Consider the following 27,563-nt stretch of genomic DNA (forward strand, 5'->3'; position numbering starts at 1 on the left):
TGAAGATAGGAGTGACTGAGTAGAAATTGGTTTCTGCGTAGCGGACAAATTACATGGCGACATCTCTACTTGCGTTTCCATGGAGTATTCAAATCGATTTGAATAAGTTTACCGTATTGAAACTTTATAAATTCAAAACGATCTGAGTCTCAAGATCTATATACCTAAAAAGTGGGATCAGATCGTATTCAAAACGAACTCAATACGCTAAGCGCCTGAACGATCGTAATTTGTTTGAGGTACCAGTTGGTTGCGCAATTACATTATGTTGAAAAGGCGTGTTATTAACACATAGGCCTAATATTTTGTACTACGTTAAGATATGTTGAACACGAAGTAAGGCCACTAAAGGAGAGGAATTCAATCCGATACTGTGGATTGAGCCTCGGCGTCAGCGGCGGCTCATAAACATTTAATGCCTAGTGCCAGAGATAAGGATAATAATAAATAGTAACAATAATGACATTATTATTATTATTACTTATTATTATTAGTAGTATTATTATTATCTATTATTATTGTTATTATTATTATTTTAATCACCAAAATGTATACAACTGTACACACAATCCAGACAAATTAGAGGAAAAATGAGGACCGTTTTTGCAAAACTTGCTAACTGCAAAATTGAGATTTTGATGGATTCGTTAACACAAGGCAGGCCTCTACATGATGTTAAAGGCAATTTAGTAAAATTGGATTATTTCTCTTCATTGTAGTGTGTCAAAGTGTGATCGTTTTTCTAAAACTTGCTTTCTGCTAAGTGAGAGTTAGCCTAAAGTAAAAATTTGCTTACTACAGTGTTTTGTCTCTCCTGTAAAATTTAGTTTTTTTTTCCAGTTAGCAGTTTTGCAAAAACGGTCCTCAAATGTAGAAAGACATTCCATCAATAATATAACGTAATTTATTTATTTACGTGGTTATTTAACGACGCTGTATCAACTACGAGGTTATTTAGCGTCGATGGAATTGGTGATAATGATTTGATATTTGGCGACATGAGGCCGTGGATTCGCCATAGATATCCTGATATTTTTCTTATGATTGGGGAAAACCTCGGAAAAACCCACCAGGTAATCAGCCCAAGCGGGAATCGAACCTGCGTCCGAGAGCAACTCCGGATCGGCAGGCAAACGTAGTGCTGCTTATCGGAGTGACTACTACCGCGGAGATATCGGAGATTACGAATAAAGCTCTCCACCGGTGATCTCCGGTACTATCGTAGGTGGAACAGGGAACAAAGGAGGGATGCGGTGGTTCGGAGCGAAGCGAAGTTACTGGAGGACGTAGAACTCAAGGACGACCGGCGCGTACGGACTGAGGGTAATTGTGAGTGGAATTAAATGGCACCAAATCGTATATCCGTCGCATGGAAATTCTTTAATTTAGTTGAAGATAATAATAAAGTCGCACGCTGTGAACTTTGTGGCGAATTTACTCTAAGGGTGGAGGTACTTCGAATTTGTTAGACCATTTGAAGCGATCGCACAATCGCTAACTTGAAGAAAAGTAATTAAGTAAATTTAACTGTTCAAAACACTTTTGAACTCTTTTAAAAAGCTTGTTTGCTTTGATTTATATATAAAAGTTCTAATAAATAATTTCGTGGTTTTGTATGCAGACAGAGTAACATTGCGAATGAAAAAACTGAAAAGCAGAAGAATTTCAGCAAAAAAGGACCTTCTAAGATTAATACAGCATATTGTTACGAGATGAAACTCCAAACTTCAGTGATAAGCCGCTTACTTGAAATGAAATATGAGTTGGTGATTGTGTTGCCAAAAATGCCAAACGCTCCTAGGACACTAACAGGTCCGTATTTGGAAATCTCTATGGCGTGGACAAGGTTAGATAGATTCTCTGAGTAGGTTTAAATTTAAAAATGTAGGTATGTAAGTGTTTACGCTAACATTAAGAGTCGCGGTTGTGGTACTCGTACTTGCTGTCAAAAATAAATTATTACCATTCAGATACAACTGACGATTAATTAGTGATATCATCGTTTTCGTAGTTTTAAAATTACGCAAAACATTTGATACGATTTTTTTTAACTGCTTTAGTGTTATTGTTCCAAAGGTCCACAGTCTAGAAAAAAAGTCTTGAAATTTCTATAAAACGTAACTTTCGAGGCAATAAAAATCATACATAACTTATATGGAATATTTAAAAGGCAACTTGAGTTATTGGATTAAAATACTGAGTTTCATTCTTAAACTAAAGAAACGTGTGGTAATAACATAATTACAATTATCCTTAAGTTGATATCTGCTTATATTTTTTATTACAGAGGAAGAGTGACGCGTTTTAGACGAGGCAGTTCAAATACTGACACCCTTTAACACAATGATCACAATCCTGTCTGGTGAAGAATCTTAATAAATTATTTTGGACAGTAAACTTTAACCCATTGATACCACACGTTTCTTTTGTTCCATTCTGAAGCTCCGTTAATATATTTTACGTTAATCTAAACCGATTAGAATAATAATTGACAAAAATTGTTTGTGAATAAACGAGTGTTTCCAGGAAAATTATAAATGTTTACATTAGCTATTGAAAAGCTTTACTTCTGCGTTAGTTTTCAGTTAATTTTAATGTTATTAATTTGATCAATGACATAAAACTAAATGCCTTTCCACATACACTATGAATTTCAAAACTAGAAAAAAAATCTGTCAGCTAACATAGTACATAGGTACTTCAAGCAAAACAAGAAAAAAGGAAGAGCCGAAGAAAGAGAGAGAGAGGTAAATAAAAAAGAGAAAATAAACAACAAAAAATTACACACTTATTCTAAAAGATACGCGGACGTCAGCGGACTCCAATCACTACCAGATCCGATTAAAGGAATGCTCAGCGGAAAGTGTATGTCTGCACCGCAGCACATATACAACCTGCGCGGCATCAATCGGAGGTAACCGGAGGTATCCGATTGAAAGCGTGCAAACAACCGCTCCGGAGAAAAACCTAATCATAAGCAGCACTAGGCAAACGCCTTAGCCGACAGAACTACGCCAGTGGCTCTTAACGTAATAGTAGGAGTTGAAACATCAGCGTATGGTAAACAATGATAGAAACATAGTCTATAATCATTAGTTCTTTTTTATTTCTACATGGTACACTTTCAACATGCAGTCAAGCAAATCGTTTTGAATGATTGTAGAAGTGCTCTTTTAACTTTTTAAATTAAGTCTTTATCTAACTCACAACTGAATGAACTAATTCACGAAACAAGCCTCTGTATTCTAAGTCGTCGGATTTATCGTACCTTGTTAATACTAAATCTATTGCTGGCTAAAATTTTATACAATTTGTTATTAATTTTAGGACATATCTGTTTTCTTCAACTTGCTCGTTGTGTTTTGCAATTGCGAGTCTGTAATGTAAGTTTAACTGAATTTCAATGTTCTCTTTAACAAGCACAGACAAACTGAAGACGTTATTCGTACGAACCTTTGATTTTTTGTGTTTTAGTTTATCCCTTAGCCGTAAGTGTAGTAAATCTGTAAGACCCCTTTTGACTAGTTACATTCACCTCGGAACAGAACACACGGGAAACAGAAGAACACTTCTCCATATCTCATCCACACAACCAGTTCTTTTTTTATAATAAACATTCAAGTTGGATTTGCCAGATCTGTTAGGGCTGGTTCACAATAAACCGGGAACGGAAACGACAACGAGAACGATAACGGAAATAATGTTAAAATAAATGTATTTAAATGCGAGCATTCACAATAGTTAATTGTGAATGCTCACATTTAAATACATTTATTTTAACAATATTTCCGTCCTCGTTCTCGTTGTCGGTTCCTTTCCCGATTTGTTGTGGATCAGTCTTTAACTTCAGCACGTTGCTGTTTTTGGTGAATATTTAAACGCCATGTAAGTAAATTATTTAACAGGAATTTAGTTTTCATAATATGCTAATATTGAAAGCGGATATGTTAATAAAGTGATAACTGAATTAATTTCTTCACAACTTACATAATAATATGATAACACTTCACAGGTTTACAGTTTCGCACTGCAGTTAAAAATATAGGCCTACTGAAATAAAAGCATTCTTAAACAAAGTATAGACTATTTTAAGAAAACCGCCAAGGATTTTATTATTTTATTTTTGCATCCTTTCCTCTAAGAAACTTATTCCGACAAAGCGGGAGAACAGACAAGAGCAAGAGGTAAGGGAGTGAGATAGTAAATGGAGTTCTATACAGCTACCCAAGCATTTAAAAACGAAAGCGATAAACTGCGCCTGGCACATTTTAGATGCTAAAATGGACGGGAGAAGACGAAAATTGCGCGCGCATCCCATTATATTGCTTATGGGATGTAGTGCCTGGCTCAGATCCATGCTGCAAACATTGGTTACAACGTGATTGGCGGCAACGATAATATTGGCGGTAGAGTTTGCAAGTACAAGCGTAACTTGTTTGTCTCCGGTTTTGCGCGGAAAATATGAATTATTCTTTTTCCTCTTGTATTCTGGTAGTGCCATGGCACGATGGCACTGCCTCTAAAGCCGCCCCAGCTCGCGTACCTCAGTGGTTAGAGCGCCCAGCGCGTAGAACTGGGGACCTGGGTTCAGTTCCTGGCGCTGGAGCGAATTTTTCTCCATTAATAACCAATTTTGTGTTTCCCTACAAGCCAATATTACCATTCTTCATTAACAGGCAGAATATTCAGTTTTCATGAATCTCATTAAAAAAAAACGCAACACTGCCTATAGTTACGGCCTACAGAGTGACCAACATGCTAACATGTAGATGATACGTTAACCAACATAGACTAACTACTTTCGAAACTTCAGCTTAAATAGTAATAATTCAGCTCCTGTATTCAAATCATTTTCAACACATATTATCGAAAATTGCATGAAAACATGGATTGGGGGCGGGTATCATATTCAGTACACTAAATGTATTCAAATGGATTTGAATACTTCATGAAAACGTAGTAATAGTCATGTTCTTTCATTTTCAGTAATAGCTGTCTTGTGCACAATGTGTTATTCTGTGTAACATTTTTTGTGCTCGTTGTTGTATCTGCAAGGTGAACTTAAAAATGGATTCTGATGTATGAGATGAATGTGTCCATATGCCTGAAAGTATTGACAAACCAAGGAAGCGTAAAATATCTGTGAATTTATTGAAAGCAACATGAAAGCATGAAGTTGCTACAAGTCCAAAACCTCCAATCTCATGCAAACATAATGATAACTTAAGTAAAGCGTTGGTCATATAAATTAGTAATATGGTGCGTGAAAGCAATACATATATGCTGTGAGCCGAAGAAATTTTTTAACGGGATACATAGACAAAATCTCCAAAGGGACAGGCCCAAGAGCTAAAAGCTTTAAAATTAGTAAGGCCAAAGGAGTGACTGTTCATCCTACAACAGCACTACTACGTCTACATTCTGCATATGCACTATGCAGTGACGCCAATATGTACGGTACACACAAAATTTACAGAAATGGGATAAGATATAATGGTATTTTGGCTCAACTGTAAAAGAATACCAAATTGTAGCCATGTACAAAAAGCTAAGAAAAATTACTTGATATCCCTAATTTCTGCTATAGGATATGAATTTTTTAGTTAGTCATTTACCGACGCAGTATCAATTATTCAGTTATTTAACATCGATGAGATTGGTGATAGCGAGATAGTATTTGGTGAGATGAGACTGAAGATTCGCCATAGATTACCTAATATTCGTCTTACGGTTGGGGAAAACCTTGGAAAAAACCCAACCAGATAATCAGCCCAAGCGGGAATCGAACCCATGCCAGAGCGCAACTTGGAATTGGCAGGCAAGCGCTCAGCCAACTTAACTATATCAGTGACTTATGAGATATAATGAAACCAAATTTCAATTTACAAATGAGTTGTAGATATTAACATTAATGAAGATGCATCTGATACTGGTAATAAGTGTTTTGCTTTTTTTGTCATTAAGGCAAGATATTAATTATAAATATGCTCATCTATGAAATAAAATTTGTAATAAATACTAAATATCACAAAATATATTATTATGGAAAGTTATTTAGTCATTAAGTGCACTATATACACAGCTATTATTATCATACGTCCCAGAACAAAGCAGCCGGCGGTTGGTCGCGCCCTGCGTGGTTTCCGCTGAGCGCAGAAACATTTCTCCGGCGCTTCTCCAAAATATAACAGTACTAACAATAAATGTTCAATAATTTGGACTTACTACGCTCACAGACGTTGCTGAAAATGCCCCCCGTTTGCCACCATACACAACTGACATCTTCTGTTAAACGAATGAACAACACTCTTTAGTTCCACATCATTGATAGCTTGGACTTCTTCTCGTATATAGTCTTTCAGTTCATCCATAGAATGAGGATTTTTTCCTATAAACCCTACCTTTTAATGTTCCCCATAAATAAAAGTCACAGGGTGTTATATGCAGGCTTCGTGGAGGCCTCAATATTACTGATTAGTCTTGTACCGAAAATGCGCCTCAATTCCCTCATTCACATGGCAGCTGTACTGTATGAGCAGTGACGGAATCTTGTTGGAAATAAATTGACAATCGTTCCGCATAAGAACATTACGTTTTCTGCTTGATTTTCGATTCTTCACTGAGGCTGTTTCTTTAAATCTTTTAGCGAGTCGTCTAATTGTTTAGGCAGAAGGCACAGGTCTGTTTGGAAACTTTATTCGAATTTTTCGTCTTGTTTTCGCACACGACCTTCTGCCTTTTATGTACGTATTGTACAGTACATATACACACGTTCACACAGTGAGAAGTTGTCGCTAGGCATTATCTAAATACAGAATAATCACTAAACTTTATGCACTCGAAGAATCGAGAGTTTCATTACACAATTTCTAAGCACACTGAATGTCATATGACTACTGGAGCTCGTTTGCTCAGGACAAACGATTAGCGCATGGCGGAAACCACGCAGGGCGCGGCTGGCTGGCCGCTCTTTTCTGGGACGAATGATAATAATAGCTCTTTCAATGGCGGTTCCTCGGGGGAGGGAAGGGAGGAACGTCCTCCTCACATTTTTCTTCTTTTGAAAGTAAATTCCAAATCAAATATGTGCCATGAAATTCGAAGAAGATTCGATAATTTTTAAGTTTACAGCTATCAGAAAGCCTCGGGTGATCGATTTCAAACGACGCGCACTCATATGCTGCACGAAAACTGTGAGAAGGATGCGAGATTATTTGTGAGGAGGAAAGTCAACCCTTTCCTCCTTTACTGCAGTTAACACACACAAACAGTGCACTAGTGGCCAGAGAAAGAAGCATAGTTTTAAAGCAAGTAAATGAAAAATAGGGAGGAGATCCTCCTCTGATTCAGCGCATGGGCGGTAAATAGGCCTAGTGTAGCAGACAGAAACCGACTGCTCGTGCAGCAAGGTCGTTACCGCTGCCATCAAGCGATGTTGTATTCAACAGACTATAACACATAGGAGGCATAATAAAAATAGTTTTAAATTATAAATCAAGTATTATTCATTGCACTTTATATAGGCTACTGTTCATGGTTTGAAACTTTTGAGTAAATTTGAAAGTTAAAGTCGAGTTTACATAAAACAAAGAGGAAGTAATTCTATAGTTTGAAAACTTCAAGTAAAACCCCGTAAAACACGCCAACTTCTGGAATCTCTCTCTTTCTTTCTTCTCTCTCCCTCGCTCCTCGTCATTCATTCACCAATCACCACGTAAATATCTGAGAGGGTGTGTGTGGGCATCACGACCAATAGAAGAACCACTCTCCAGTATTACCACAATAACGGATTCTTCATTTTTGCCTCGACTGTCGGCTAGGAAGGTTCCATTATGCTACCATTGCAGGCAACTAGTCAACCTTTTCATGCTTTTGTTAGCAGGTTTGACAAACTGTGAGTGGACCTGCAAGTACATAGTGCATAGTGCTCTCTCCCTTCCCCCCGTACTTTCTCACTTGCTCCTCCCCAAGATAGCCAGCGCTCACGTAGTAACTCGGTCAGGGTTTCAGTTCAATTTGTCAATCTATACGTTAGTATCGCATATTTTTTGGCCCCTGAAGTTCACTTCCTTTAATTGTCTACTAGACAGGCGACAGCCACGTTGTCAGTTTTGTATAAATATATCTGAAATTGAAAGTTTTCAAAACTACATTATTTTTAACATATACAAATTATTAATCAGCCACGGGCAGCTCACTTGAACATTAAATGCTCAAACTATATTTGAACAATAATGGTAGTATGACTTTACAAGAACTTACATTCTTCAAATCATGTGATACTGAACTTGTAAAATGTACATGTGGCAACACAGACCACGTGGATGAGTGCAGTATTCTCGCTTTCTTAACAGATTATTTCCCATTCCCACTTTCGTAAAACGGTTCCAGTTATATGTTTGTAGCTGGTCTCTTCCAACGCGTATGATTTTGGACAATTTAAGAAATTCAGTTTACAAGAACATATTGTTGCTATACAAAAGGAAAGGCCAACTCCAACACTACCTGGTCTTACATGTATGCATTTAGGCTAATTTATAGCATGTCTCATTCAAGAAAGTGTCATTTTGTACTGTTAACTTCTTTCCTCCTATTAAGAAATATGCAGGAGCTGCCACTGAGCTCTGTATAACCCTTTTTGGATTTGTATGTCAAAACGTACCAAATCCAAATTTAAATTTCGAATAACTCTGAAATAAAATGTGCAATAGCTTAAAATTTGCTATAAAACTTCAAAGAGGTCCAGATAAACCCTAAATAAAAGATTGATATATTACAATAACTACCGGTATTGTAGCTTCAGTACGTTTTTTGTTCTGTAAAATTTGTCCAGTTGGATTTGGTACCTTTTGGAAACAAACTTCATATATCAAGATCACCTTCTAAATCACTCATGACTGATTATTTTTTAATTTCAACCTACCCAGTCTCGAAGTGCTTAACCTTACCAACTGCGCATGCGTCAGGAGTTCAGAATTCCCAGTTCCTGTTCGTAGTCGAGAACCAATTTCACTCGTTCTGAACGAGTTCCAAAGTACGTTGGAACAGGAAACTGGGAGTTCAGAATCGGTTCTGAATTAGTTCAAGTCTTGCTGGAACGCACATAGAGCTAATGCGCATGAGCAGGCAGTTCGAAATCGATTCTGAGCTGTGCTGAAAAAAAAACCTGATAAAAACAAAGCAATAACTACAAAAATTTGTATCACAGAAACGTCTGAATATCACTTTATGTCAAAGTCCCCTATATTTATAGTAGTGCTGTTTTCACTAGCCTACATGATGAAACAAATTTTCACTTTCGCACACGATCTTCAACTGGGCTCTGTACTCTTGATTTCGTCCAGGTCGTTGTGGTCTTTTCTGAATTCTTATACTCTCGGCCACTCCTCTTACTCTCTTAGTGCATTTCACCAGTCGCGATGGTATTTTGCACACAAATAGTATTTTTTACCTACTGATATCTTCCTCGTTAAGCTATTAAACGATACGGAGATACTGCTCGCATTCGTATCTCAAGTCACACTGACGCAATCAGCCCTGCACATACCACAGCACCATGTTGAATTTACTAAAGACGGGTATTTTTGCCGTGCGCCCCCTTGCCACCATCATCTGGTCCAACCGGTCTATATATTAAAAAACGACATCTGTCCTCTATCCAACTGTCAATAAATCATTAACGTAGCTCTTATAGTTTCTATGCAGTAGGCGTTTCAAATGCTGCACTTTTTGGGACATCCAAAACTCTGTACATACTCCCTCATCCATACTCAGAGAAGGACATAGTTCTACGTCAAAAAAAGGACAAAATAATTAGCAGAATGGTACAATATTAATTATCACCCTGAAGTCACATGCAGATGCCGAGTAGTGAATGTGTAACACTAAAGAAGTAAGACAGAATTCGGTTACACTAACCTTTTCCTTTGCAGCGCGAATTATTTGGATTTCTTCCTTACGAGCCACATGACAAATGTGAATTGGACGACTATGCAATGTTGCCAACAACAACACTGCGGCAGTAGTCTGACTTTCTGCATGTACGCAGAGTGGATACTTCTTAGGCCAGCTGTCGAAATGCTGTAAATAATTAAAACAAAATCTAATTGTAATTCACTGTTAATCAAATATATCCGCAATTATACTTCTTACTTTATGGACAACAAAACTTTTTTGTGAGAAGTACAATATCTGCAATAATAAAGCATTTATGAAGATAAAGAAGATATTTCCGAAACTTTGAATCAAATTACAACCTTAAATTAATTATTTGTAAAATGGGGTTGAACATAATGGTACAACATTCAGTAAAAACTGATGATAATAATAACAATAATAATAATAATAATCATAATAAGTAGGGAGGTTAAGGGGGAAGAATAATTAAAGAAGAGAAAGAGGAAAGGAGAGAAGTGAAGGCAAGGTGAAGAAGAGGACAGAAGAAGGAGCGGTACGGTAACAAGAAAGGCGTAGGAAAAGGCGAGGAAGATGAGAAGGGGAAAAGTGAAGATTTGTTCTGTGTAACAAGATGAATCCAGGCTGTGTGTTTACCTTACTCCAGACCGTAAGATCTCCAAGAGTCAGGGTTGTGAAGGTCTCATTGAGGTACATCTTGAGTCCCGCAGCAGAAGGAGCAAGGTCCGATATAACGCCATAGTTATCAGACGAAGCCCCCAGGTACAGTGCGTAGTCACAGCGAGCTCCTGCTTTCGCCAGCTGCAGTCAAATAAAACAATCGGAAGTGATGATAACTTCAACACATGTATTTAATAAACTTCTGGTAAAATGTTTCATACAGAACTCTTGCTTCAATAGGTACTAATAGGTGCATTATCAACGCTTTCATCCTGTATGGAAAGATGATTCACAGATAACATTTTGTTCGCATCACCGTTGTCATATTTCATAGCCTAAAGGCTAATTCACACGGGGATAGTTTACAGGAGTCAAGTGCTTGGAGCAAGTCGACTTTCCTTCAACTTTCCCCGTGTGATATGGTCGAGACAGTCAAGTTGTGACTTGGCGGTCAAGCAGAATTTGAGTTGACGACCCGTCAACTTTTGTGTCCACTTTCCCGTCACGTGACCAACTTGACTCCACCACTTCCCGCGTGTGAATGCGAACTTGTAGCAACTTGGCAAGTAGAAAGTTTGTAGTTTTAGGCCTATTGTCGAAGTAAATTAATAATTATTAATAATGAGCGTCCCTAAGTGGAATTACAACAATATCATAAAGTTTTTGGAAGTTTATGAGAAGTATGAACTTGTATGGAATATACGTGACAAAGAATACCTCAATAAAAACAAGCGGGAATTATTATTCCAGAAACTAGTCAGTGAACTCATGGAACAAGGTTTCGAAAACATAGACGTAGAAGAGGTTCAAAAAAAGTTAAAACCCCTTAAAACAGGACTCATTCTGAGATGCTTCCTGCATTCTGCAGGACCTTCCTCAGCTAATTCTTTCAACAAGATATTAGATGCACCGTGCATAATTCTTCTACGAATCCATTTCTTAACCCATGTTCTCTTTTCATTTTTTTTTCAAGAATATTTTGCAATTCATACAATAACAAGGTGCCAATTAGCTGCACACATGCTTGAATATGTGCTGGTGGCATCTTCAGTTTCACCAAACTAAAAATGCCAGTTCACTATTGATTTTTATTAACTATAACAGAATACAAACACCACTACGAATACAACATTCAGCGCGCGCTTTTTTTCAAGCATGGTTTCAAGTTTAATGTCTCCGTGTAATCACAAATATAGCATCAAGTTTAGAGGCTTCAAGCACTTGACTCCTATAAACTATCCCCGTGTGACTCGGGTTTAACACTCATCTAGTCTACTGTAATTTGAACAAGCAACTTCTCTCTCCGCCCTTCTGGACTGCAGCTAATGAATGTGATAAAATACGAGATTTTCGTTAAGCTTTCAAGATTCCTTTCAAATGTACGAAAATAGGTAGAATCCTAGAATAATACATATTGATATCTGGATGTACAATATCTCACTGCTCTCCTTTTTATTCTGCCCGTCTTCTCTATTTATTCATTTCCATCCATCCGCCCGCCTATTCATCTTCCTAAACATTCGGAATTATCCAAACACTTCTGCTCATACGTCCATCCATCCACCCGCCATCCATCTAGCCAAATCCATTAATTAAATTAGTAAGTCAGTCAAAGAATTCATCTGTACTCGTACTCGTGTCCGTCTATCCATCCACTCATCGAAGCACAAATCAACAGCCCATTATAAATAAATAAAATTATTCATCAATTAATTAAAGTAGGTAGTAAATCAGTCAACCAACAAGACACTCCATCCATATCCGTATCCCTCCATTTATCAATCCATCAATCAATCAAAGCACAAGTCGACCGCCCATTATAAATTACTTAACAAATCAAACAACAATTCAATAAATACATCCAGTCATCCAAGTACAAGTCGATCATCCATTATAAATAAATAAAATTAATTAATTAAATTTTATTAATGAAACAGTCAACTAATAAGTCAAACAATTTCCGTATCCATCGTTCCTTCCTTTCTTCCGTCCGTCCGTCCGTCCATCCATACAAGCACAAGTCGACCGACCATTTAATTACTAGTTCCCATTACCTCTTTCACAAGAGAAAACGTCTGGTGGTCGACGATGGACGGGCTAGTGTTGGGCATGGCCAGAATCATGGTGATGCCACCCGCCAGCGCAGCCGCTGTGCCCGAGGCGAAGTCCTCCTTGTGCGTCGCGCCCGGTTCCCGAACGTGAACGTGCACATCAATGAAGCCGGGTAACTTCAACATCTGCCTCGAAGTCGTGCAATCAGTGTGCGTCTTCATCGCAGGCGCTCGTCCAATCAACCGCAGAGCCTGCAGACAAGGAAAAATATCGCTCACTTTCTACATATTTTGTCTGTTTCAAACGACAAACTTCCACATAACTTTATGAAACTGCATGTCACGTAATTTAAAAGGAAAAACGTAGCCTATAGCTAAAGAAATGGCGAAGTCAAGCTTTGTAATTTGAGATTATGTAATTAAAAAATTCCGAGCAATATACGACATGGAGTAAACGTCAAAGATCACACAAAATTGTACAGAATAAAACTGCATAAAAAGCGTACTCTTCACGGAGATTAGGACCAATCTTCCCGTCATGCACTCCATTTATCCATACACCCACTGAATCCACGCCAGATTAAAAAAATCATCTAACGTATAAAAAAATATATACCTACTTCTTGCACTGCTGTAAATTTGTAGGCCTAAGTTTTAATTTCCATTAACTTTGAAACATTCCTAAAAAAAACGGAAAGACATACCCATTTCCTACGACATCATCATCATCATCATCATCATCATCATAAAATACATGATAAACCTTTACGTGCTTAAATCTAAATCTCAAATCCCCTCCTTTAAATAATAGCAGATTTCATGCAGATTTTGATAATGTTAATTAATTGTTTTTTCCTTCCAGTTTAAGATATTAGGTAGCTTATAAAAATAAATAATATTAAGAGAGAAATAAAAAAATATCATGTTCTACTAGCTTTACCTCTGATTGAGTTTCTGGTATATATTTACATATTATATTATCAGGCAGTACATCTCACTTGACGGTATGTGTGAGAGGAAAAATATTGTATGTATACATCTGAAGTCTGATTAATGTAATACAGTATGTAGCTAGTCGGCGATGTATGCAATTGAGGGGGAAAGCTACTGGCAACCCTACTCCATTAATTCTTGGCTTAGTTTCTTCATGAGCGATGCCTTATTGGGGTTATTTATGAGATTGAAACCTGTCTTGGGACAGTTGACTGAAGAGCAACAATAAAATTAGCTTTCGCACTTCTTGTCATTTCACGTAAAGACAAATAATTTGGTTCAGACATATGCAAAAACCTATTTCTTTTTAAATGCCATTCGTAAAAATAAATGTAGAATGGGTTTCCCGTATTTACGGACTTTATGTCACAAATGGCTAACAATTATCATTATTATTATTATTATTATTATTATTATTATTATTATTATTATTACTTTTTCTTTTGTCGGTATTTTTTTCAACCGTTTGAGCGAATACGGTGTTGTAGAATTGATAAGAAATGCAACAATGAAGCAAATAAATTAAAAACTTTTACTAGCTTCTGTTTCATTTGAAATTAATTGTATTTCCAAGCAATAGCTACTTGTGCATGTTCATTGGTACAGTAATAACTGTTGTTGGATTGTATGTAGTGGGGGATCTGTGTGTGAAGACGTGAAAAGTGTTGCAAACCAAAATGAGCGATTCTCCTTTGCATGAAAAAAATGACGTGTCTGTTACATTTAGAAAAACAGAACATCATTTATTAGTTTGTACAAACACAACCTTACCTCTTCCCAATCTGTTTCATTAATGTCCTTTCTAAATTTTAATATCATAATACAAATAAACTAATAGTTAGTAACATAATAACTCCAATGGCAAGTTTTAAGACTAATGTATTTTTCTCTTAGGCAGCCTTCAGACGATCGACTCCCTGCAACAGCACAGCACGCACCTACCTGCAACTATTGTCCTTCCTTGCACAACGTGCAACTACAAGAAACTCCCGTACAACTCATTGTTGCTAATGGTGAAATAATACTTTCATACTTTGATGAACTAATTGAGGACTAGAAAATGTTATATTATTTTAGAGTATCTGTCAAATCGTTTAATGAAATTATTTGCACACTATAAATTCATATATATCAAAAATGGACATAATATGAGATGCATCCTGCCAAGAAAAGACTAGCTGTGAGGTACGCTATTTTATTTTTGTGATTTCAACTTTTTAAGAGATAATGACAATATAATAATAATAATAATAATAATAATAATAATAATAATAATAATAATAATAATAAGAGAGAAATGCGCACGAGTGTGCATTGTTAGAGATACTAGTAAATGTCACTTTTTCCTATCTCGGTTATTGATTTGTCTGCCCTCTGACACGTCAGTATGTGATATTGCCGACATAGTTCACCACATAATTTGCACACGCAATCTCCGTCAGCAGTATGGAAGCCTGATCTGATGCACAGTCTGTGGTGGTAGCCATGGATTGATAATCTCGTCACCACATGTCGCAACGGTTGGTTTGGTCCCATCGAGTTCCTGTCTATCACGGCTCCGGTGCTGTAGAACCCGTCCGGAATCTGGCGTCTTTTCTCTTCTCTTTCCGATAGAAGCTGCTCGTAGCCGCTGGTAGATGGCAGTAAGTAGTCCGTTCTGAGGTCTTCTATCAGGAAGGTTTCCCTTGAAAGTATATATATCAGCCTCGACGGTGCATATTTTGATGTTCCCAGGGCTCTTTTCAGGAAGGTGGCTTTAACACTTTCTAGCATCTCTATAACAGTAGCCTATGCTAGCAAAATTAAAAGCAAGAGTGAAATTTTCAATTATTTATTCAAAAAACTTCTAAAATTAATATAAATGTCGTGAGTACCGTTGTCACAATAATGCAACTTATGAAATATGGAACTTTATTTTCGCACAGGCAAGGGTATAAATTTGATTTACTGAAAACTCATAAGACTAGAATAACTGAGTACTGTCGTTAAAATAATTATCCGCTATATTCAATAAACTTTGGGAACTATTTTCTGGAACTTGTGACTTACGGGAGTAAGCCAATGATGAAGTTAGAATTAAATTTTAATCACTGAACAGGCTGCATTGAAAAGGATGTCGGAAATTGTGAGCTTTCTGAATACATTATGTGAATATTTGAAAATAATTTGGGTTGATATTATGTTACAGTCAGACTGAATATATGATGAAATAAGCGGTGGACAGATATAATGCTCGTAGACGATTGTAGAGGCCTACATAACAGATGAACCTGCAGTCAGGGTTGGGAAGTTACGCGTAGAAGAATGTTTCCACACTATGCGTAAAATACGCGTAAAAATGCGTAATTTATGTCATAAATGTAAAACATTTAATTCACAACTTCCTGTAATACATTAAACAAACTTACTTACTTACAAATGGCTTTTAAGGAACCCGAAGGTTCATTGCCGCCCTCACATAAGCCCGCCATCGGTCCCTATCCTGTGCAAGATTAATCTAGTCTCTATCATCATATCCCACCTCCCTCAAATCCATTTTAATATTATCCTCCCATCTACGTCTCGGCCTCCCCAAAGGTCTTTTTCCCTCCGGTCTCCCAACTAACACTCTATATGCATTTCTTGATTTGCCCATACGTGCTACATGCCCTGCCCATCTCAAACGTCTGGATTTAATGTTCCTAATTATGTCAGGTAAAGAATACAATGCGTGCAGTTCTGCGTTGTGTAACTTTCTCCATTCTCCTGTAACTTCATCCCGCTTAGCCCCAAATATTTTCCTAAGCACCTTATTCTCAAACACCCTTAACCTATTTTCCTCTCTCAGAGTGAGAGTCCAAGTTTCACAACCATACAGAACAACCGGTAATATAACTGCTTTATAAATTCTAACTTTCAGATTTTTTGACAGCAGACTAGATGATAAAAGCTTCTCAACCGAATAATAACAGGCATTTCCTATATTTATTCTGCGTTTAATTTCCTCCCGAGTGTCATTTATATTTGTTACTGTTGCTCCAAGATATTTGAATTTTTCCACCTCTTCGAAGGATAAATCTCCAATTTTTATGTTTCCATTTCGTACAATATTCTGGTCACGAGACATAATCATATACTTTGTCTTTTCGGGATTTACTTCCAAACCGATCGCTTTACTTGCTAAGTAAAATTTCCGCGTTTTCCCTAATCGTTTGTGGATTTTCTCCTAACATATTCACGTCATCCGCATAGACAAGAAGCTGATATAACCCGTTCAATTCCAAACCCTGCCTGTTATCCTGAACTTTCCTAATGGCATATTCTAAAGCGAAGTTAAAAAGTAAAGGTGATAGTGCATCTCCCTGCTTTAGCCCGCAGTGAATTGGAAGAGCGTCAGATAGAAACTGACCTATACGGACTCTGCTGTATGTTTCACTGAGACACATTTTAATTAATCGAACTAGTTTCTTGGGAATACCAAATTCAATAAGAATATCATATAATACTTCCCTCTTAACCGAGTCATATGTCTTCTTGAAATCTGTGAATAACTGATGTACTGTACCCTTATACTCCCATTTTTTCTCCATTATCTGTCGAATACAAAAAATCTGATCAATAGTCGATCTATTATGCCTAAAACCGCACTGATGATCCCCAATAATTTCATCTATGTACGGAGCTAATCTTCTCAAAATATATTGGACAAAATTTTGTAAGACGTCAACAAAAGTGATATTCCTCGTAGCTGCGAATATATTGAATAAGCAGTCGTGGACAGCCGATAAGGGGTGGTCCTCCAGCTTGGGGGTTGGGCGAAGGGCTAACAACCCATCACCGTAAAAAAAAACAGCTTGTTACGAATCCCTACAATACATTAAACAAACGTAGTGTTAAATTGTTACTCGAGTTCTCAGGCTACCAGCGTGCATTTCTTGCGGTAATTCATTCGATCTTTTCTTACGAAGTCCTCACTTCTTCTATCCTTTTAAACAATACGCCGACACCATACAGTTTTGCGCGTGTTGCTTTGCTACTCGTCGCGCCGATATAAATCTCAGAGTTTACTCATCTAAGAATTCCGATCGTTTTCATAATTACATTTTGTCAGTGTGTTTCCCACGGTTCCCACCCGCATCTTTTGTCTTTATTTTTTGCCGAACTTCTTGTATCATTGTAGTAATGGATAGTGTCTTTTACGTAATGCCGACTTTGTTAATTTGCTTTATCCACTGATTTCAGAAGTCGTCCTACTGTTCACAAAGGACAATATTACAAGAGAAAACACAAAATTTGTTGTTTTTTTAGAACTTTTTGTGGTCATTTTTAGAGAGTCGGCATCTTTGACTTTTACTACACACTTATAGAATGTTCGTGTTAATATGTATTGTGATCTTATAGTCTAGAAATTTTAAAAGGATTAAATAACAATCGTCTTCAGTTCACAGCATAGTTCCGAAGCGTTCAGTAACAGTTTATAATCAATAATTTTTAAGTTAGTAATAACCTATTTTAAAAATAAAAGTTAAAGACGACATCGAAATTTACGCAGAAAGACTTTTCCAAAGGAATCATGAAGAATTTGGTTTTATTTCCTCAAACCTTGAAATTAAAAATTGTGCAATTAAAAACACAGCTTCTTCAAGCACACAGAGGACACTTTAGCTTATTCATTTACTTCCATGAAAATAATTTATTATGCCGTATAGAAAATCTTGTAAAAATATTTTTATAGACAACGTAAATTACGTATAATTTACGTGAAATATCCATAATGTAATTCATGGCGCCAATCTTGACTGCAGTAATAGGAAATGAATTAAAAGGGGTGATGGTTTACTTTTTAATAGCAAAATAACTTGATTGGTATCTATGTCCTATTGCTGTCATGTTGACCGTGTGAAACTCTCCACTTGACTCACAAGGCCTCGGTTGTTTGCAAGTGGTGTGTCGTTGCAATCAATTGCACGGTTTTTTAACAGAGTTGTCATCAGCACGTTGTTCGTCTGAAATAGCCAATATAATCAAATGGTCTGCCGGTTGCAGAGGGTGCTGTGTCGTTGCGTGCCGTTGCATAGAGTTGATCGTCTGAAAACTGCCTTATACTCTACTCTAGTAGTTCCTCATATTTTTCTGGAATTAAACGTTACAGCTGTGCCTTATTTGCGTTCTGGAAATCTGGCAACCCTACATCGAAATTCCTACTGACAATTTTTGTTCTTACACTGCATGTGCTAGGATACTGCTTATTCCTGTGCAAAAATGTACCACCCACAATGAATGTCAGATAACACAACAACTTCCACCTATCCTAACCTAACCTTACCACACCTTGTCTGACTTCACATCGGTGAATACTACGAACCTTTACAGATATGAAATGCAATATATGTTACGAACTACATGGTTGGCACAATATGAGAGAATACTGCAGGGACAGCCCCGATTTCGAACATTGCGTCCCGCGTCCCGAAATAATTTGCACATGTATCAAAATGTCCTGATTTCATGGCATGTTGGGCATTTATAGCTGATTTTCTTTCTTATCAGATTGTTGTATTTAGTCTGGATTTGAAGATAATTCCGCACAGTCTTATACAGACATGCTTACGAAACGGAGAAATGACTCTAGTACGCATGTTCAAAGCAGAAATTTAATTCTCGTTGATGTGTCAACAGAATGACTCATCTTATGCACTTTGACTTTAGTTTGGTGCCATTCAGTATTATGTCCATTTTGTTTCACTTGATACGTCATTCATTGGTTTGGCGGAAAAGTGCAAAAAAAGATAAATTTATACCGACCACTTCTACGACAGATATAGATATAAACTAGGACAACAAAGGCTTATAAAATACCGCAGCCCCTCACATGTGATACGATTTGATAGCGCTGGTGATAAATCACGTAAACATCTCTGTGTTTTCCGAGAAGAGTGGCTGAAATCTTTTGTGTAGGTAGGTTAGGTTAGTTCGGGTTAGTTCAGATTACGTTAAGTTACGTTAGTTCATATTAGGTTAGTAACCACATCAATAAGAAGGTTCCAAGTTTCCAAAGTCGAATTAACGGTAAAAAGTTTGTAGATATTTATGTATCTACGTAACTATTTTAACCTGCTACAACGCTCGACAACATTACATAAAAAAATGGGCGCTGAAAAGTTAATTCCTGCATGGACTAGGTGCCTAGACCAATCATGTCAAGCTCGGCCACTAGTTTGCCACTTTTCGTAGATATTTAATATACATGCGTAGAATGGCGGTACTACAAGTCGGGGAATTTTCTTATGTTAGATAGTAGCTATAAATGATACTACATATTCAAACAACCAATAAGTAAAGAAATAGTAGGCCTACTGTCACATTTACATATTTTAGCCTATACTAAGTACTAGGACTACTTATATTTTACATTACTCACTCATAGACGCAATCTTACTTATGTGTGGATCAACTTCCGCTGTTTCCCTTCAAATCACTAAGAATTCAATTATGAAGATCAGAAAAAGAAATCTTGTGTTTTTGAAGAATATGAATATTTGTGTTACATCCGTTCATCCGCACTGAACAACACACCATCGCATAACGTGTGCACTCAAGGCTGCACATTCCAGAGGTCATGAGATCACACAGTTGCTTATCTCGGTATCTTCTTTCAACAAATTCCTAGTCAATTCTGCTCGTATAGTTCTATGAGTACGTACTAGCTTTGTCTCATTGAGGAATACTGAAGTATACTTCCTTATTTTATTAAAGTTGTCATACGTTCGTCTTTTGTACGGACAGCTGGTATTTTGAAACCCGTGACGTATCCTATAGTACAACTAAAAAGTGACCAAAATGTCCATGTTCTCTGCTCGGGCTCGGAAAGGAGATTTAATCATTAGTTGCTACGTCCTTGAAGAGATGGCACCTACATACTACATAACAACCAATTGTACTAATAACAGCGATTGTGTGATGGTTTGACAGCTGTTTAAAAACTGTTCCAACCTCAATTATTGCGCATGATCAGCGACGATCGGTTTGAAACTAATTTCAAACCACTCCTCTAAGAACACTCATTTACAATAAAATAATTTACTAACCTAGTAATATTGAAGACGTAATTAAATTTTACAGCATATTCTAATAACCGATATATGAGTAATAAGCACGGAAACAAAATATTAAAGCAAAAAGCATGTTTTTGTCAGCAGCGCAACTATTTTAATGTGTATTCGTCAATTGTGATTTGAGATTGATTTGAACTTGATCTGCAAAATACAAATCAATTCTGACTGTCAGAATTGGTTTGTGACGGTTTGACATGCTGTAAGAACGCGCGACTTTTAGTCAGCAACAGTCAGAATTTGAAATTATCGCTGTCCGAACAGTAATGCAGTATGTTTGTGCTCATGCTTGTGACTGTTCAAACTAGTTTGAAACTGCTGTAGAGACAAATCTAAAAGCCACTGTTTTGTATTGTATTTTGGTTTTAAAGATAGACATACATCAAATACCAAAGTACTGCATTCACAGACTGCGAAGCTTACTTCCAGGAGAAAACATAAATTAATCCCCCAGGTAGCTAAACAGAAATTGGCAATATTGATGGCTGAAGGTGAAATGAGAGAAGAGGATATCAAAGAAAATACTCTGAACTTTTATTCATATCTCGAACCATGGAGAGAAGTTTTGAGGGTATTTTCTTGGATTGAAATAGGTACAGGTTGTGAATTACACCGCAGAAGTGTCGATAAATCAACAGAATTTATATTTATAATCTTCATGCTTTCATCAACATTGTCAGACTTTTTGATGAGGTTGTGCTCGTGAATCTTGTGCTTTAAAAAATAATTTAAAAAAATGGAGAAGCAGGAAGGGGAGGGAAGAGAGAACTGAAAAGTGTAAATCCATGTATTTACGTTTTCGACAATGTAAAAGAAAGTGATACGAAATTTAACAATTTTGAAAAAAGTTATAGAATTTGTGTAATAATGTACTGTCCCCCAAAACTTTTGCACTTATGGAGAGTATTTTTTTTTATGAAAATCATTTGGACACCTGGAAGGAATAGACTTCAAATAAATAAACTAATAGCATTACTTCAAATTAAAGCCAATAAAGAGTTTTCATGCGCGTATTTCTATGACTTCATCCAAGAAAATACTTATTATCTAAAGCAAGCACATTCTTCCCAGAATGTATGAGAATAATCTGTTTGTAACTATCAGGATATTAACTATCAGGATATGAGAGTATAAGTATGATATATTCAGTATCGTCGTTAATTTTTTACGTTTTGGCATAATATAATACACTGCTGAACGAAAAAAAAAAAACGCAACACTTGAATAAATTTGAAATATCAAACCATAAGACAAATTATAACATTACTGTGTGCTTTTATGGACCTTTTTGTGATAGACAAGTGTTCATTCATGTTTTGGGAAGATCAGTATACCCATTGGATGATTTCTGATACTCTCTTTGCCACTTCTTGTTTCTCACTCTATATTTAGGCCTATTGCTGTACCATTAAAATTTACAACCCTAAATACAAGCAGCTAAACCAAAGGTACAACAGTATTGTTTCCTTTTTGTGTATAATGGAATTCTGTGATATTTAACTCAGTTTTAAACAACATTTAAGAGAGTTAAGATGCCGTTAAGCCCCGAACACCGCAAGAGGATGATCGCAGCTTACGTTATGTGGCTCAGGTGTTACATACATGGTCCCGTACCTCTTGAAGAGTATCTGGAGCATGGTGACGGACATTCCTTCCTAAAATTCCCAACAGATGATCAAATGAGTTAAGATCCGGACTGCGTGATGGCAATTGCATGAGTTGGATCCCAACTTCATTGAGGTACTGAAAGACATATCGCACCAAACGAGTACATCTATTATCCTGCAAGAGCACGAAATTGTCATCAATAAATGGTGCAAAAGGGAGAATATGTTGCCCAAGGATTTCTTCAATGTAGCGATGGGCACTAAGAGACCCACCCTCCACCCTCTTGCAGTCAAACTGATGCCTGCCCACACCATCACTGAACCACCATGAAATGCTGTCCTTGATGAGAATGTTCATGGAGAATATCTTTATCCAGTCCTCTTCCACACTCTTTTCCATCTGGGGATCTGAGGCAGAATAGGGACTCATCTGAGAACAAAACTATTCCCCACTATTCGTCAGCCCATTCCTGATGTTTCCCTTACAAACTGTAATCAAGCTTGACGATGTTGTCTTGTAAGTTCTGGGCCAGGAGCAGGTCTTCTGGAGATCAGGCCAGCATCATGCATCCCCCTCCTCACAGTCCACTCACTGACATTCACACCTCGCACTTGTTCTAGTCGATTTCTGGCTTCGACTGCGGTGGTGTAGCGGGTTACGCAGCACTTGAAGGCGCAAGAACTGATCATTTATTGCAAGAAGCTGACCTATCCCGGCCTTCGACAATATGAACGAAGTTCCCTGTACCTTTACACTGTACGTGAAACTGTCGACGGAGTTGTATGTAACACCTGAGCCCTATAACGTAATCTGCGGCCATCCTCTACCAACGCGACTGCTCTAGCGGCGTTCATTGGGTTTAACGGCATCTTAACTCTCTTAAATGTTATTTAAAACTGAGTTCAATATTGCAGAATTCCGTTATAAGCAAAAAAAGAAAACAATAATGTTGTAACTTTGTTTGGGCTGCTTGTGTTTAGGGTTGTAAATTTTAATGGCACAGCAATAAATATACAGTAAGAGAGAGGAAGTGGCAAAGAGGGTGTCACAAACCACCCAATGGATATATTTCCTTCCCAAAACGTGCATTACCACTTAGCACACAGTAATGTTATAATTTGTCTTATGGTTTGATATTTCAAATTTATTCAAGTGTTACGTTTTCTTTGCTCGGCAGTGCAGATAGCTTTCTGTAATGCAAATGATGACCCAAATTTTGGAGGAAACAAAAATGTCCGTATTTTTGTAACCAGAATTATGACAACCTCAATATTATACTAAGTAACACCGGTTTATAAGCAAAACACATTAAGTAAAAAATATTGCTTCTGAGAAAAAGGCGTGTATAGTTTTAAATCTGGCAGTTTGCGTTGAAAAGCTTTCAAATTGTTTTTGTACGGTTGTCCTAACGGAAAAATGATTCGATCTGCGTTAATTTTCAATAGGAAGACTAATAATGTACATAATGTATGTGTATAATCTTGGAATTGGAAAATGAAATACACTTAAAGAAAAACAACTTACTAAAAGTGATGATATTTTGAGGGCAGTTTTGTCAGAACAAAAACGTGTTTTTCTCAGAAGTATAATTTTTTATTTAATATTTGTCTTGCTTGTAAACCGACGGTATGAAAATTACTGTGATGCTGCAAAATTTCGAGTCTTGCGTGAAGTTTTCAGTATCTTTAATACCGAAGAAGTGGCTTTGGGCATGCGGTCTGTTTGTCTATCCATTTGGCGATTTCCTATGAATTATTTTGTCGGATTTAGTTCATATTCATTATTTACAAGTGAATTTATGGAGAATGAGGCACATGAAATATTCCTTTTAGTAATAAAAACCGAAAAACCAACATCTTTGTTTCAAAACATAACCACAAAATAGTCTACAAAGATTTATTAAATTTTGTTTCTTACATACTTGAAATGCCGTATGTAGATATCCTCAGGCCTCTATGTTTTGGAGAAATTGTTATATTTTTTAACGATTTTTTTAAGATAGCAAACAGATGACACCAGGGCAGATAGTGACAGGCACCACACTAGGGTTAAGACCACAACCCTGTTTTTTTAATAAAAACTGCATGTACAATACAATGTTCTACAGCATTATTAGGCTATGCTTCTGTCAATGAATTTACATATTTCCATATTTCAGCAAGTGGTGGCAGCGAAGAATGCCTCATTTGAAGACCCAACATCTCAACTCAAAAACATTACCGGTGCGTATGAATGAAACTCTGCACTGACTGAGCAAGGCATAACATCAGCGTTGCCAACCCTGAGCCTTGACTGGATTGCGCAACTGGTTCCAAATTATCGTACTTTTGATTGAAGGATCGTACACATTATAAAAAATATGCCTATTTTGATTGTTTTACCTAAACTCACTCCACATTTTTTTATCTAACGATTATTTTATTCTTGCAAGGAAATAATTGCTAAAGATAAAATATTAGCGTATAAAGTGATTTTTAAACACTTCGTTGTCTTCTTACCTTGGAAGAATCTTCAGAAGGATCAACAACAGCAGGAACAGAGGAGCCAGAACCTACATCTAGCCCTTTTACAGTTTATTTAATCAGAGTAAAACCAAGCTTTAAATTTAGGAATTGTTTACCGTAATTTTCTACTATTTTGTTTCCGTCCTGTATATTTAAGTACACCGAATGTAGATTTTTGGGAGTAGGACCTACTAAGACCACTGTCACTATCTTCTGATTCCATTGCCACCATTTCACGTCAGAACCTATCACAATGACACTTAGGGTTGCCAACCATCCCGTATTTCCCGAGATCTCCCGTATTTGCCCCTAATTTTTAAAAATCTTCCGCCTCCCGTATTTTTCTTCTCTTCAAAAATGTTTCTCCCTTATTTTTGCAGAATGTAAAAAATCATTATTCTAAACATCTGATTTTGCCATGAACTATGATTGTTTATATGATGAATTTTGTAGTTCAAGAGATGCATTAAAATCCGCTGTCTTTTTAGAAGGCAATGTTTGCCAGAAATGAGTTTCAGTGCTCACCCGTTTAAATGGAAAAATATTAATACCGGTATTATAAATTTGGAAAAAACTGGCTATTTTTGATCGATGTATACACAATAGTAAAGCTCATACAAAGAGGATGCTTTATCTCATGAACAATAATTGGACAAATGTTCGAAACAGAAGCACGATACATGTAATCAAATCAGAGTTGCAAACTGCAGTCGACTTCAACTATTACGCGACACAAAATCTGTTTCAAAATATTCTTAATATTTAAGCCTAGCTATGCAGGATAAAGCTGTTTTTTAGTAACTGAAATTAATAATTTTCCAATTTTATACGTTGGCAACCCTAATGACACCTGATTTCTTACAGCCCGTGCACTACCACGAAACACGACTGGCACAAGCAAGCACAATAACAGTATTTACAAAATAGGCCCATATTTTGAATATGTTTATTTCCTTTTTCTGTTATGGGGTTCTTAAAACATTATAATCAACTTAATAGTTATTACATGTTTATGTGGAAACAGTAATGAGAGGATTGGAGAGACCATTTCTTTGAGATATTTGGAAATAAACAAAGGAATATTTGTCATCATCATTTTTGAATAGCCAGAAGTAGCGGACACTACGAGATTTCTTGTCGCTATAATAATGTTTACCAAATCAAGCTGAAATGTTGCCTGGACCTGAAGACATAGGCGAGCAATGTTATAGAAATACAGTATGTTTTGCTACAGTTGACTGTACAGTAGTTGTAACGCCGAAGTGCTACGTGCAGAAATTACTTTAAGTGTTTAAGTGAAATATACCCGTAATACTGCGGAACTGTATATAAAATTTCAAATGTGTTAATTACAATAAATGTTTAAAATCCTCTCATTTTGACATGTTTTATCCTTTTTGTCGACAGGATAGTACATTTTGCGTACTATCCGCGGGTTGGATCGTACGATCGTACATCATACCAAATTATCGCATTTGTACGATCCAGACCGTAAGGTTGGCAACACTGCATAACATTTACCTTGCTGGTGACACAGGAGACGTCACTCTTGGGCCTATGTGTACGCCATCTCTTTGGAAACTTGATCAATTATTGGTGGTACACTGTTCTACACATCTCCCGAGTCTGGAGTCGTTCGGGCCATTCTTTCTGGGTGTTGCACTTTTCACAAACAGTAGTGTAGTACAAAAAATAAGTACTAATTCATTCACTGGTGATAAAGTAAGTTGTACATACTGCATATTAAACTTTTGAGTTTCTAAATTCTGTAGAACTAAATTGAGTTTCAGTTCAAATACTTTTTTTTCTTCGTGTCTCTCTCTCTCTCTCTCTTCATTTTCGGATTTCCGGAATTTCGGATTAGCGGGGTTCGGACTAAAGCAGAAGATTGTAAATCTTCAATTGTTGTTCATAAAATTATATTTCACAATTATTATAGTTATGTAAAACAATGATACTCACTACGCAGCCCGCATATGACTCTCAAAGACATTTATTGCGGCTCTTGAACTAATATTACTATTACTATTCTTTTTCTGAAAATTATTTTTTAATTTCTGTAATAATGTGCAACTGGGGAAAACTTTGGTTACCCTGCATCATCACTGGCAGTGAAGAGATTTAGCGACACATACATCAGTGACATAATTATGGGAACTTTTTCTTCTTGAACTGAATTGTCATAACATCTGTATTTTCACATAAATAAAATTTAAAATGTTACTCGTGACTGATTCGTTAATTTTGAGGTTATAATAGAGATATATTAAATCCTTAATATTTTTACAATAAATAATCATTACTATGTGGGGAATTATGTTCTTTGTCGTTTCAGATCTAAATATTAATTCAGATTTCATTATAATTTCCCATTATTTACTGTCTAATAAAACTGATCCATTGCCGATTTAGTTTTAAGATTATTATTGTTCAGTACGAGTATTGTTGAGCACTGTTAGCATACAATATGGTCATTATTAGTGTGTTTCTATCATTAGTCTGACTTAAGATTTCGTTCGGTTAACACCTGACTGTTTTTACCATAATTATTGATAATTTTATCACAATGGCTCCACGAAAGGACTGGACCCCTTCTAAACGAATTAGGACAGTCACACTTTGAGAAGAAGGCTACACATTCAAGGAAATTGCAAGAAAACTTGGTAATGGTGCTACAGTGTCTGACGTCCAAAAGTATGGCAGAGGTACAAATTCACAAAATCCTGTAAAACAGCACGTAA

At 36.6% G+C, this 27,563-nt stretch overlaps 1 protein-coding gene across 2 annotated transcripts in view; it reads right to left on the reverse strand.

Moving 5' to 3' along the window:
- Window positions 1–27,563, reverse strand: part of r (carbamoyl-phosphate synthetase 2, aspartate transcarbamylase, and dihydroorotase rudimentary) — a 441,968-nt gene that overhangs the window by 110,576 nt on the left and 303,829 nt on the right. For both annotated transcript variants that reach the window (XM_069820902.1, XM_069820901.1), the window contains exons 22-24: window positions 12,630–12,878; window positions 10,552–10,716; window positions 9,919–10,080 (exon numbers count right to left, since the gene is read on the reverse strand). In XM_069820902.1, coding sequence (XP_069677003.1) covers window positions 9,919–10,080; window positions 10,552–10,716; window positions 12,630–12,878 — 576 coding nt within the window. The remainder of the gene's footprint in view (window positions 1–9,918; window positions 10,081–10,551; window positions 10,717–12,629; window positions 12,879–27,563) is intronic.

This window comes from Periplaneta americana, chromosome 3, assembly GCF_040183065.1.
Source record: "Periplaneta americana isolate PAMFEO1 chromosome 3, P.americana_PAMFEO1_priV1, whole genome shotgun sequence".
In the NCBI taxonomy this organism is placed as follows: domain Eukaryota; kingdom Metazoa; phylum Arthropoda; class Insecta; order Blattodea; family Blattidae; genus Periplaneta; species Periplaneta americana.